The sequence below is a fragment of the Globicephala melas genome, chromosome 1, assembly GCF_963455315.2.
Source record: "Globicephala melas chromosome 1, mGloMel1.2, whole genome shotgun sequence".
In the NCBI taxonomy this organism is placed as follows: domain Eukaryota; kingdom Metazoa; phylum Chordata; class Mammalia; order Artiodactyla; family Delphinidae; genus Globicephala; species Globicephala melas.
In genome coordinates, this window is record NC_083314.1 from 76,145,383 (window position 1) to 76,159,214 (window position 13,832).

The 13,832-nt window shown below is 50.5% G+C and overlaps 2 protein-coding genes across 5 annotated transcripts in view; one reads left to right on the forward strand and one right to left on the reverse strand.

The window, feature by feature from the left end:
- KCNN3 (potassium calcium-activated channel subfamily N member 3) overlaps nucleotides 1-13,832 on the forward strand; it is a 180,283-nt gene that overhangs the window by 26,197 nt on the left and 140,254 nt on the right. The window lies entirely within an intron of this gene.
- On the reverse strand, nucleotides 8,487-9,165 carry LOC132593651 (bolA-like protein 3). 2 transcript variants are annotated; one of them, XM_060286632.1, is made up of 3 exons: nucleotides 8,985-9,165; nucleotides 8,877-8,898; nucleotides 8,487-8,562 (listed from the first exon to the last, which is right to left on the reverse strand). In XM_060286632.1, exons 1-3 carry the CDS (start codon nucleotides 9,163-9,165, stop codon nucleotides 8,487-8,489), a joined length of 279 nt encoding a protein of 92 aa, XP_060142615.1. The 2 variants fall into 2 exon arrangements, with proteins under 2 accessions (XP_060142615.1, XP_060142609.1); XM_060286626.1 differs by having other exon boundaries at nucleotides 8,519-8,562; nucleotides 8,877-9,165.

Consider the following 13,832-nt stretch of genomic DNA (forward strand, 5'->3'; position numbering starts at 1 on the left):
GTGAGCTCAGGCTGGGGAGGCATTGTCTAGGCCCTTTGGACGTGGGCATGGAGAGGGTGTGTTCCATCTCCCTCGGGCCTGGCAGGAGGCCAGCACTGAGCCCTGTGGGTTCCAGAAGGAAAGCCCCCCAGACAGGGCAGCTGGTGCCAGCAGGTGTGGGTACTGTGCCACCCTGCTCTGTGAGACTGGCAGGCTGCTTCCCATCCTCCAAGGAGGGATTGGTCTTTCATCTGGGGCGGGGAGGGGCCAGGGCTGCCCTGGGGCTCAGGGAGCTGGGAGGTTTTGGGGAAGATGGGAGACATGCTGGGATTCACATTTCTCCACCTGGCAGAACAGGAAGTGCATGAGGGTCAAAATGAACACTTTTAGGGTTTAATGATGATGATTTAACAGGTTTCCTTGCAGGGCTGTGGGAGGGGCCCACTGCGGAAGGATTGTGGGAGCATCTCTCCAGTCTGGAGAGCCTCAGTCGATGTACAAGGGAGGAAAGTTTGTCCCTGGGGTTGGATGAGGCCCAGGGCCCAGGGCAGTGTGTGCTTGGGATCTGGCAGTGCTTGGCCCCTTTTCTGTATGAACCTCTTGCCAGGGATCAGCAAGGCCTGGGTGTGTTTTGGAACCAGATACGTTTGGTCCCTGCTGTATCTGAAGCAGGTGTGCATTAGTCCAGATGGGCCTCTGTGGTCCTGTGTCATGGGGCCCCTGCAGTGAGGAGAGCCCAGACCTTTGAGACTTGGGGGCATGAGGGTCCCTCTTCTGGATCTGCTCCCCAAAGCAGGTGCGTCTGGTTCCATTTGGAGCCCGTTTGGAACCAGTGAGTGGGCTTATGTATGGCTGTCTGCGGCTTCTGGGGCTGAGCAGCCAGGCTAAGCTTAGCCCGTACGCACTTCCCAGAAACTCATGGCACCATCACAGTATTGGCTGGGTATTGAGGAGTTGGCAAGATGTAGTGTAGGAACAGCAAACAGGTTTTATCTGGGCAACTGGTACTAGCCGCCAGAAGGGCTGTGTTGAGAAGGATCCTGAAGTGCAATCTGAGCGTGGTGGGAAGAGGGCTATGATTGACTTGTGATGTCTGTCCTGGGCAAGGAAGGATGGAGGAGTGGCAAGGTATTTGCCATCCCTGGTATGGAGGAAAGACTGCCTGTGTTTGCTTTTTGGTGAGTAAATTTTACCTCTCTGGGCCCCAGCTTCCTCATCTCTAAAATGGGAGTAACAATGTCTCCCTTCCAACCAGATAGACTTATTGTGGAAATTGAGTAAGAGAGTGGAGTGAAAGTACTGCGTAAAATATAAAAAAGTGATACAGGTGAAGGGTGGGGGTTTTGTTGTTACTGAGTCACCCAGGACCCCAGATGACCTAATAGTAGTAGTGTCTGCAGTCACTACTTTCTCTGGCGCACTGGACTAGACCACTCTATGGTCTGTGCAAGAGCCATGACTGACAGGACAGGTCATCTGCACAGTGCCTGGCACCCACGCCCTTTATACACTCTTGGCCAAGGTGTCAACAAAGTGTTTGGTCATGTGTCCAATTGGAAGTCACTTCATTTCTCTCACTGACCTTCTCCCCAACTTAAGATTTAGAGACTGTTTTTATGTTTAGTGAGAAAAGGACAGAAAACCTCTCCCCTTGACTCTTACACTCCATTAAAGATAGCAAAATTGCTTTTTAAAGTCTGAAAGCCTGACAAGAGCGCGTACTAATAAAGCATGAATTATGCAAATCTGTGTAGTCACTTGATTTGCATAATGGAGGGACTGGAGGAGGGCTGAGGAGGGGAAAGAGTGGGAGTGAGAGTGCCCGCCCAGATCTGTGTGTGACGGGGGACACCCATTCTCTTCTCCTTCCCCAACCGCTCCTGGTCCTGAGGGGGGACTGTCAGCCTTTCCCAGCTGGCGCTGTGTCTGTCCTTCTGCCGCCTGGCCGCATGGCCATCCCTCCCCCTCACAGGGGTGTCACCGAGGCAGGGGCACACTGCCCTGTGCTCCCCTCTCATGTGGAACTGGCTTCATTAAATCTCACAGCAGCCCCTCCGTGTACAGACAACTTTCCCCGGGAAGTCCCCCGGGTCATTATTTCTCCAAACTGTCCTGTCTCTCAGAGGTTGTGGACTGCCATCTGGAGCTGTAACCGTTGCCAAGTGAGCCTTTTGCTCCGGCTCTCTGGGAAGTGAGGGTGAGAAGGCACCTGGAGGAGAGAACTCACCTGACCTCCCTGGTTTCTGATCATTGCTTTGAAGGGTTTGGGCCTCTGGTTGGGCTGGGCTCCATCTTCTGCTTTTCCCTCCTGCCCTCCCTGAGCCCTTGCTAAGCTTTGACTTCGGCTTTGATGAAGGCTGAGGTTGGGACTGAGGGTACTTGAGGTCTGGCTGCTGTGGGTGCTGCCTGGAAGCTTGGGCAGCTGGGGGGCTCAGACAGAAGGGGTGTGGGTATCAGCTACAGAGGTGGGGCGGTGGGAGGGGCCGGGCAGAGGGCTTCTCCAGAAAGTACCAACATACTAACACTTCTTGTTCTGGGGAAGGAGGACGTTCTGCATGGTGGCTAGAGACCAGCCCTGGTTGTGGGAGTGGGTAGGGGTATCTAGCTTCTGGAAAGGCTGAGCAGCCTGTGAAGGCTGCCAGCAGGCTGGGTTCAGCTCAGTTCAACATACTTATTACGTGCCTGGCTCTGTGGGCCAGGGCTTGTGTTAGGTGCTAGAACCACGGAGATGAAAAAAGCGCTTGTAGCTCTTACTGAGTTCCTACCCTAGGCATAGGCTCTGTGCTGAGCCCCTTGTTTACATGTGTCATCTCATTCAATATTTACAACAACTTGATGAAGTCACTGCTCTTCTTTCCCCATTGTGTCATGAGTAAGTTGAGGCTTGGTCACAGGGCCAGTAAGTGGCAAAGCAAGGCTTGAGCCAGGTCCTTTGACTCGGTAGCCCATTCTCCTGACTACGATGCTTTGCTGCCTCTGTAGACTCCTACCCAGACCCCTCCCTCGAGGGTCTTCTGGTAACAGAGGTGTAAGCAGAGGATGGGTAGGGTGAAGTATGGTCAGTGCAAGGAGAGAGGTTTGAGCCAAGAACAGAAGTAGCACAGAGCATTTAATTATGTCAGGGAGGACCAGGGCAGGCTTGGAGAAGGGCTGGCCCCGGAATAAACCACAGAGGGGAAACCAGATTCTATCTGGCACTTGAGTCAGTGGGGTGTGGTGGAGAGTGGGGGGCTTTCAGGTGAGCAGGGCAATTCCAGATGCTCTCAGCACCCTCCTGCGCAACTTGCAGGGTGGGACTGGGTGAGGGGGAGCTGACAGATTTCAGGGGATCATGGCTGGGACAGGCAGGTGTGGGGTGCTGCCCCGGGGGCTCCTTTCCCATATGTTCAGCAGCTGTGCTGACCTCCCTGGCCTGGCCACACAGCCCTGAGAGCCGGGGGGTGGGGGGCGTCTGTGGGTGCCTGAACCGTGTATGGACTCTGCCTGCCTGGGGTGAGGCCTCAGCTGGTCCCATACCCACACCCGCTCAGGCCTGAGCATGGGGCTGCCATCAAAGCAGCCCTGGGAATTCTTTGCACTATGGCGCACAGGGCTGAAAGGACCTTCTGTCACACAGAGGAGGGGTCAGAGGGGAAGTAACTTCCCCAAGTCCAACAGCCGGTGAAGAAGCAGATCAACCCCAGGTTCTTGGGTCTGAGCACTAGCCCCTCACCTGCTGGCTCCCCAGGGCTCCCACCCTTTCCAGGCTGTGTGTGCCCTGCTTAGCGCCCACTGTCCTATATTCATGCAGCCACACACATACACTCTTGCTGTGTTTCCCTCGTGCCTGGCCATCCTCTTGGGATCCTCTTAGGCCAGGGCTTTGTTCTGGAGAGAATTTAAGTGGATGAGGAAGGAGCAGAACCTACTAATTAGATTACTTCCTGCGAGGCCCCTCGCACACACTCAGCCCACTGTCCCCAGACCCGCCTGCCCGTGTTGTCCTTGCTCCTGCCCTGGGGATGCTCTGGAGCGGGGAGAGCAGTACCTGGTAGATCTGAGAGACTTTCTGTAGGAAGTTTGGAGTGAGGGGGGCTCCATACTGGAATCACGGAGGTGTGAGCTGGAATCCTGACTCCATCACTACAAGCTGTGTGACTTTAGGCAAGTGACTTAATTTCTTTGAGTGTCAATTTCCTCATTAAGAGAATGGGAGTAATAATACCTTCATGGTTCCCAAACTTTGCTACATTTTGGAATCACCTGGGAATCTTTAAATAGTGCTAATAATGTCTGATTTCCAGCTTTCTACCTTCTGATTTCATTGGTTTGGGGTACAACCTGGTATCAGGAGTTGCAAAAACTTTCCAGGTGATACTGAGCTGCAAAGTTGGGAACCACCTCATAGAGTTTGTGGGGGGGGCGGTTAAAGGAGATCATGCAGACACGTGGGGAAGACTCAGTTAATGGAGGTGATTATTTTTTAATTCAGTTCCCTGCCTCTCACGCCACTTATGGTGGGATCTGAAGGGAGAAGGAGGGTTTTCATTTCTTCTCCGTGGTGGGTTTGCCTTGAGCGCTGACCCTGAAGTGGCTGACTGTGGCCCATCTTTACTAGAAAAGCCCTTCCTTCTAAGCCTTCCCGGTCTCAGGTTAAAACAGAAACTGTCTCTGCAGCCCTAGGGCAGGGCTCCGTCTTCCTGGCAGTCTCCAGGGAGTTCATGATCAGACCAGGATGTCTGAGAGGGAAGCTGGAAGGAGTGGGGGTTGATGGCACATGACCAGGCCTCCATGAGACTCTTCCTGGTGGCTTTGCAGATGGAAGGGCTGGTCCCCACGCAGGTCTCTAGGAGACAGAGGGCCAAGATGCTGACATGTGGTACACTGAGTCTGGATGTGGTGGTCTGATCTGGGGTGGGGCTGGGCTCAGGGGAGGGTGTCCGTGGAGACAGAGTTGGGGAGGGGCCCCCTTCCTTGGTGCCCTCTACTCTGCTCCTTGGCACCACTGGAGGCTCGGCAGACCTGAAGTGGAGGCTGTGAAGGAAGACACATTTCCCTAGATTCCTCAGCTGTTCTGACAGGAAGTTGTGCATCACTGGGCTGACAGGAAGGAAATGGCTCTGCTATTTGGAGAGAAATAGAGAATTCTGACTGGGGCTGGGGAAAAAGGTGTTTGCTTGTAGAAGCTGTTTTGTTCCAATATAGGGACTCTTTCTCCCCTCAGGCGCTTGCTCCCTGTTTATTTCCCTTTGAATGACAAAGATTGAATTTAGCTAATGAGGAGCTGAGAGAGGGAAGGGAGAGGGGGTCCTGTGAGATTTCAGGAGGTGGAGAGCCTTCGCAGGACGTGCGTCCTTCTGCTTTTAATCTGCGTTTCTTACCCAGCTTCCTGCTTCGGGGAGCTGGAAGGCAACAGAGCATTTTGTGATCTCACACCCCGCTCTCTTCTCCATCCACAAACCATACCTTGGCAAATGCCTTTGATTTCTATTTCTTTTTACCACCCGCAAAAAAACACAGTGAATCTTTTAATAGCACAAGGCCTTTTGGATCACTAACCAGTCGGTCGCCAAATCCTATCCATCTGAGTGCCTAAAGTGCACTCAGAATAGACACTTTTAATAAAATAGATTCCCTTTAAGCCAGGGTAAACCTGTGAAATTTGTACATTTCTTTGAGAGCATCTCTACAAATTTTACAGTATTGAAATCGCCACCCAGTGACCTTTCAGGAAGTACTAGATAAATTATAAGAGACAAATAGACAGACTGAAAGGAGAAGTACAATTTCCAGTGCCTTTTCTGCCAGGTCCTCAGGTTGGGTCTTAGAAATCCCTGGCTCCCCGTGTACCCCTCCTCAGCCTTGTGGCGGCCCCTGCCCGCCTGCCTCTCTCCCTGCCTGCCCGCCCGGGTGTCCTCTGAGATGTTTGCAGCTCTTAGAGGCAGCTCTGGTATGTGGCTCCTGGCACCTTTTCCTGTCTGTGTTTGCCTCTGCGCTCCATTATTCAAAATGTTTCCACCGGTGGCCAGAACCCCCAGAAATGCCCTTGGGGCTGGCCGGGGGCTGCTTTGGAAAGGCTCAGATTCCCTGAGCATGTGGCAGGGAGTCCTCGGCCTTGCCAAGTGAGAACCAGGCTGGGGTCCAAGCCCAGCCAACCCTCCCAGTGGTCTGAGGCCAGCCCTTTGTGCGTGGTTTGTCCACTTTGTGGATCTCCTCACTCCCGCCCCTAGGTCAGGTCCCCGCTGTCGTCTCTCCAAGTTGGGCACCTTCCTTCCCTACCAGTTGGTGGTGCTCAGGGGATGTAAACCAGGTATAATATACTGTTCATACTTTGTGTAGGGAAAATAGAATTTGGAAGGCTAATGGCCTATCGCGTCACATCACTTAGAGCCCCCGAGGGGTCTTCTGGAGACTCGCCGCTCCTTTGGGCTCTGGGATCTGCTCCCCCTGCAGAGCAGGTACCCAGAGACTTGGAGCCGGGCTGTGGGGTGGTGTCGCACAGCTGCGCCCTGCTGCCAGGGGACTGCTGATTGCAGAGTCCCTGATGGCAGTGGCCACACGTTGACATGCTCGTTTCATGGAAAAGTGAACTCAGTAACCAGTCTGGCTGCTTTGCCATCACTGTTCAGTGACCTGTGTTCACATAAGCTGGAGAAGTTACTCAGGGCCTCTGGATCTTAGTTGCTCTTCTCCCCTCAGAGATACCACCTCACATGACTCCTGGTTGTGGCGAGACCCCACCACCCTCCCACGTGGGGAGGAAGGGAGATCAGAGAGAAAATCGGGGGTTGAGTATTCTGAGTACTGCTGGTCCTTCTGGAGGTTAAGTAGCTTCATGAGGAATATAAACAAGGCGCTATCAGTGCTGCCCGGGGGTTCACTCACTCCTTAATTTGATAATTAATTCTGCAAACATTAATGGAGTTTTTCTCTCATACTGGGCACTCTGCTAGGTGCTGGGGGTCAGGGAGAAACCGGAGGATGAAAAAGACCTTGTTTCCACACTCAAAGAGCTCACAGCCCAGTAAGCAGATACTTAATGCACTTAGATTGTTTCCCAGAGAGGCCTGATGTCCAGCAGAGGTAGCACAGAAGAGGAGGTGGCTCGGGAGGGTGGGGCAGTGGGAGTAGTGAGAACGTACTTGGGTCTAGGTTGACTAGGAATGCGATAGGCCAAGAGAGGAAGGTCACTCTTGGCCCAGAAAACATGCAAAGGCCCAGAGACATGACAGTGCAGAGCATTTTGGGGGAGTGTGAATGAAGACAAAATGTGGCTCGAGTCTGTGGTGTGATGGGGCTGGAGAGGTAGGCAAGTGTCAGATCGTGCAGGTGCCTTGCTTAAGGGGTTCACCTCTATCCTAGAGGCCGTGGGGAGCCACAGAAGGGATTTAGGCAGAGGGGTGGCACAGTGTGTATGTTTTTAAAAATTTGGGTCTTTTTAAAAAATTTAAATTTTTTTATTATTGAAATATAGTTGATGTACAATCTTATATGTTACAGGTGTACAATATAGTGATTCACAATTTTTAAAGGTTATGCTCCAGTTATAGTTATTGTAAAATATTGGCTATATTCCCCATTTTGTACAATATATCCTTGTAACTTATTTTATACATAGTAGTTTGTACCTCTACTACCTCTGCTAATCTCCTACTCCTATATTGCCCCTCCCCCTTCCCTGTCTCCCCTGGTAACCACTAGTTTGTTCTCTACATCTGTGAGTCTGCTTCTTTTTTGTTATATTCACTACTTTTTTGTATTTTTTAGATTCCATGTATAAGTGATATCGTACAGTATTTGTCTTTCTCTGGCTTATTTCACTTAGCATAATACTCTCCAAGTCCATCCATGTTGCTGCAAATGGCAAAATTTCATTCTTTTTTATGGCTGAGTAGTATTCCTTTGTGTGTGTGTGTGTGTGTGTGTGTAGATATACAGATATAGATATAGATAGATAGATAGTTGCTTCCATATCTTGGCAATTGTAAATAATGCTGCGGTGAACATTGGGTGCATGTATCTTTTCGAATTAGCGTTTTTGTTTTTTTCAGATATACACCCAGGAGTGGAATTGCTGGGTCATATGGTAGTTCTGTTTTTAGTTTTTTGAGAAACCTTCATACTGTTTTTCACAGTGGCTGCACCAATTTACATTCCCACCAACAGTGTACAACTGTTCCCTTTTCTCCATATCCTTGCTGACATTTGTTATTTGTAGACTTTTTGATGATGGCCATCCTCACAAGTGGGTATCTCATTGCGGTTTTGATTTGCATTTCTCTGATGATTAGGGATGTTGGGCATCTTTTCATGTACCTGTTGGCCATCTGCATTTCCTCTTTGGAAAAATGTCTATTCAGTTCTTCTGCCCATTTTTTTTTTTTTAGTTGTCTGTTGCCTTTAATTAACATCTAAATAGATGCCGTATTCTTCTATAATTACAATATGGAAATGTCTATGAATAAAATAGATAAATTTTTTGTCACATGCCTAGGAAAGAATGGTGGCAGTAAGATTCATCCAAGGTTTTAGCAGCAACATCTACATAGCCAGGGCATGGTCAATGTCTGGGGACAGAGGTAAATATCTGCGATCCGTGCGTACCTTCTTTTTTTTTTAAAATTTATTTAATTAATTAATTTATTTTTGGCTGTGTTGTGTCTTTGTTGCTGCGTGCGGTCTTTCTCTAGTTGTGGTGAGCGGGGGCTACTCTTCGTTGAGGTGCATGGGCTTCTCATTGCGGTGGCTTCTCTCGTTGTGGAGCACAGGCTGTAGAGCGCAGGCTCAGTAGTTGTGGCGCATGGGCTTAGTTGCTCCATGGCATGTGGGATCTTCCCCGACCAGGGCTTGAACCCGTGTCCCCTGCATTGGCAGGCGGATTCTCAACCACTGCGCCTCCAGGGAAGCCCCGTGCATACCTTTGATTTCTTCTTTTAATGCCTGATTTACCATCTGATGCTGTTGGACCGTTCTCTTCTCCTTAAGTTCTTCCAATTCAATTTGAATTTCATACATTGCCCCACAACCTCCTGAAATGTCAGTGACTTTGATAGCTGTAGCTTGAGGAAACTTTTCTTTGAGATTTTGGGTCACTTTGAGCTCCCCCTCAGTCTGCGAGGCAAACATGCACTGAGCACAGAGGAGAAGAGGAAGGCGGCGGGTTCTGTTGAGCAGAGGCGCTGCCGCGGCCTGGCTCCACGCTGCCATGACCGGCCAATGTGGCCCGCCGTCCTTCTGCCCTTTTTTTTTTTTTTTTTTTTTCCGGTACGCGGGCCTCTCACTGTTGTGGCCTCTCCCGTTGTGGAGCACAGGCTCCGGACGCGCAGGCTCAGCGGCCATGGCTCACAGGCCCAGCCGCTCCACGGCATGTGGGATCTTCCCGGACCAGGACATGAACTCGTGTCCCCTGCACTGGCAGGCGGACTCTCAACCACTGTGCCACCAGGGAAGCCCCTTTTTTTTTAATTTATTTTTTATACAGCAGGTTCTTATTAGTTATCTATTTTATACATATTAGTGTATATATGTCAATCCCAATCTCCCAATTCATCCCACCACCACCACCCCATACCCCACTTTCCCCCCTTGGTGTCCATACGTTTGTTCTTTACATCTGTGTCTATTTCTGCCTTGCAAATGGGTTCATCTGTACTACTTTTCTAGATTCCACATATATGTGTTAATATACGATATTTGTTTTTCTCTGACTTACTTCACTCTGTATGACAGTCTCTGGGTCCATCTACGTCTCTGCAAATGACCCGATTTCATTCCTTTTTATGGCTAAGTAATAGTCCATTGTATATATGTACCACATCTTCTTTATCCATTCATCTGTCAATGCCTTCTGCCCATTTTTTAAATCGAGTTGTTTGGTTTTTTGACATTGAGTTGCATGAGCTGTTTATATATGTTGGATATTAACCCCTTATCGGTCATATCGTTTGCAAATATTTTCTCCCATTCAGCACAGTTCGTGTTTTATATTAACTGCTGTGGAGTCTACATGGTGTGGCAGAAGGAGCACTGGAGTAGGGGGTCTAGGGAGCTAGATTCTAGATCTGGACCTAGCAGCTGACTGACCTCAGCCAGGTCTAGGCTTCAGTGTCCTGGTTTGTAAGATGAGAAGACTCCAAGAACTGTCCCAGCTCTGACACTCTCCACACCCATGACCACCTCTGTTTTTGGCGCCCACACCTTTTCTTCCGTACCTGTCTGTTTACCTCTGGCCACCTGACCCATGTCTCCTGGCTGTCCCACCTTGCTCAGCAGCTGGTGGCAGCTGGACGGAGAGGGGTGAGTTCTCCAGGAAGAATGTGCACCTCTGACCCTCATAGCTCACAGTTGCCTGGCGTTTTCCAGCCCTGCAGGAATACCTTCTCTCCGTGCCCTCCCCGTGCCCCCCACCCCTGCCCCAGCCCACCTGGCTCCCCACAACTCACAGTCCTGGGCCCAGCTGGGTTTCTTCAATGAAGCAATTCATTCCCCTGGGCCTAACCCTTCCCCACGCCCCCAGTCCACCTGGCCCCAAGTGACAAGAGGCAGCTGATTTGGAGTCACCGCCCGGAAGCCAGGGACATCTGCGTGGAGAGATGTCAGTGCCTTTGGCCTGTACAGTCTTTTTCCTTTGCTTTGACCCGGGTTTTAAAAGCTTAGCAAGTCATCAACTGCAGTGGTTGTCTGGGAGCCCCAGCATTTGCTCTTCCTCTCAGGGACCCGCAAGCCACTTCTGCAGAATTGAAAACGGCTGTGGCTGGAAAGACAGGTTTTCCTCACAAGCATCATTTGTTCCACCGCCTTTGCAGGGTTATAGCTCTGATCCTAGAGCTTCTCCAGGCTGAGGAGCCTGGGGGGAGAGCTTGGCTGCAGTTTCTGTTTTCCTAGGTCTTTGATCACAGCTGTTATATTTAAAGGCTTAAACAATGGATTCTAAACAAATAAGTATCTGTTTAGTCAGTGGAATGAGGAATTTAAAGGTGACTCAGACTCCCCTCCCCCCCCCCCCAATTCTAAGTGCTATTTACTACCTGAATGATGAGACCTGTAATGGAATCACTTTGCTCGATTCTCCTCTCCTTGGGAATTTGGCATGGTATTTCATTCATTCACTCACTCATTCATTCATTCGAGTGCTTACTGAGTATCCACTACTATGTGCCAGGCCCTGTGTGAAGTAATGGGGAGAGAGAGACAAATAGGACCCAGACCCTGCCACAAAGCAGCCTAGAGAGTCTGGGTGACTACCCAGTGGGAGCCTGGAGGCTCCAGCACAGTGAGTTCAATTCAGACCTAGAAACTCTAGCTGACAGTCTTAAACCCTGTTTCTGGAAAACAGGGAAATAGAAATAATGCAAGAGGGAAAAAATGTGGCTGAGGAGAGTGAGATGAGGGCGGAGGAAGGAGAGAGATGGAAGAAAGGAAGCAGCAAACTTTCCCACGAGAGACACAGCAGACGGCCCCCCAGTTCCCTGCGGCAGCTCACAGCCACGGGCAGCAAGAACCCAGCAGAGGGGAAGGCCCTCCGCTCCCTCTCAGCTCGGCCCTGGCAAGCTGGGTCATAGGCAGGGCACTTCCTGTGTGGTGCCTCAGTTTCCCCATCTGTAAAATGGGGCTTTGGACCGTGGGATCTTGGAGATCTTTGAACTAGCATTCTGTGACCGGTGCAGGGCATAGTAGATATGGGGCAGGAGCCCAAATAAAGGCTCTGAAAGTAGAAGGAAGTGTTCCCCTGGCTTCTCTCATCTCAACACTGAGACACCCTTAGGTGTCTGGGACCTGTGGGTGTCCTGCCATCCCCTCGCTAGCAAGAGGTGCCTTCTGGCTACTCTCCTTGCTGAACAGTGGGAGAAGGAAGGTTCTGGGTCTCCATGTTTGTATATTTTTCTGGTGTGGACATTTTCTTCTTGGAGTTTCTTTTCTTTTTCTTTCTGACAGTAAGGCTGCTTGAATTGCTCCCGGTGCAGGGTGACTCTGCATGGTGAGCATGCAGCATCTGGTGCGTTGGACTGACTCCTCGGCAGGCCTGCCTCTGGATGCCCTCAGATGCTGTCCCATATGCCTCGCCCTGGGGCCGGGTCAGACTACTGAAGCCCAAGGGTCACAGTCCGAAGGGTTCCGGTGCAGGTCACACTCATTGATTGCTAAAGAACACAATGTTTTGACAACACAGTGTTCTAAGAATTGGTGTTCCTAGCTGTGTGACCTTGGGTAATTGCTTAAATATTCCAAGTCTCAGTTTTCCCATCTATGGGATGGGAGTGGCTCTCCCTATCTCTCAGAGATCAAATAGGAAACTGCAAGAAAGCGCCTCATAAGCGGGGAGGCTCTAGACTGACATCCACAGGGCAATGATTCAGTAGCAAATATATTCAGCCTTCTCCATGGTTACAGCCTCTTCTGTGCTGAGGAATTCAAGCCACAAAGGGTTAAGGCAGCTAGGCACGTGACTGAGATTGTCCATAATTGATGGAATAAACCTTAAAGGAGTGACCTATAATTGCAGTTAATCCAGGCACTGTGACACTGCCCTGCTAAAAACTGTCTACTAATAATTACTTTGATCTAACAAAATGATACCTGTCCGTGAGCCTGGTAGCAGGGACCCTGGCCAAGGGTCTGCAGCACTGAGCACCACCCCTCCCACTGGACAAGGTGGGTGTGGGAGCTGGGAGACATGGAGGCCAGAGGGCAGGGAGGAGCCCCCAGTTCCCTCAGACCCTAAGGCAGCAAATGCTACATACGTAGAGTGATCGTGTGATTCACTCTACATATTCACTGTCTAAATGGGGACACTTTTGAGAGTATGATATTAATAATTGCTACTCATATTAATAATTATACGAGACAGCAGACATAAGCGGGTCTCCCCAGAGCAAACCTGGATATGTATGGTCAACATGTGCATAGACTGTTTTGAGCTTCTGGGAATCCCTAGGTGGCTGAGCATTTCCACAGTTATGATTTGGTCTTTACAATAACTCTGGAAGGAAGAAAGGATTTTTACTGTCATTTAATGGATATTAAAAATAGCGCTAGAGACAAACCAGTCCAGCTCTGATCTTTGCCATGGCTTCCCTGGTGGCTGAGCCAATGCAGGTTGAGGACAGCTGGCCAGGATCAGGGAGCTCTGGGGCTGGGGAAACACGTGGTGCTCAGAGGGAGAGACCCAGCAGCTCAGGCTTCAGAAGAGCTGCAGCAAAGTGGCCATACCCATGGAGAGTGCAGGGCACACTTCCCAACAGGGCCTTTGCCAGGGTCCTCTCCAGTCCTGAACTCGGAATCAGAAGACTCCTCCCTTTACTAATCATGTGATCTCAGCTAATTGTGTGATCACTGTGTGCCTCAGTTTCCTCATTTGTCAAGTGGGGACAATAATTCCTTGTAAGGATTAAGTGAGATCCTATATGAAAATGGGTGGGCTCAGAGACTGACATGTCATAGGTACTCAGTAAATCCTTGTAGAGTTTGAATCTGGAGAGAGTTTCCAGAAGCAGTATCCTTTAGGGAACCGTGGGGATCCTTCTGCCTTGAAACAGTTCTGACTTGGGCCAAGTAGGGCAGATGTGTTCCAGCCTTGAGATCGGGGTTGCCTCAAATTCTTGCAGGGAGGAGGTGGATAAGAGAAATACGTGGGGGAATTGAGAGCTTCCTGACTCCCCTAAACTGTGATAATCTACTGCTTGCTCTGTGCGAGTTGGGGACTGCACCCAAGGAAGCTTCAGGCATTGTGATTCCCTTGAAGCTCTGCACACACGAGCAGCCCACGTTGGCCGGCAGCCCTGGCCTTTTAGGCTCGAGGACGAACTTGCTCGGACATGGGCAGGAAACACGGCTCCTGTGGTGCCCTGTTGCTGGAGGTGATGGCACCCCAGAGC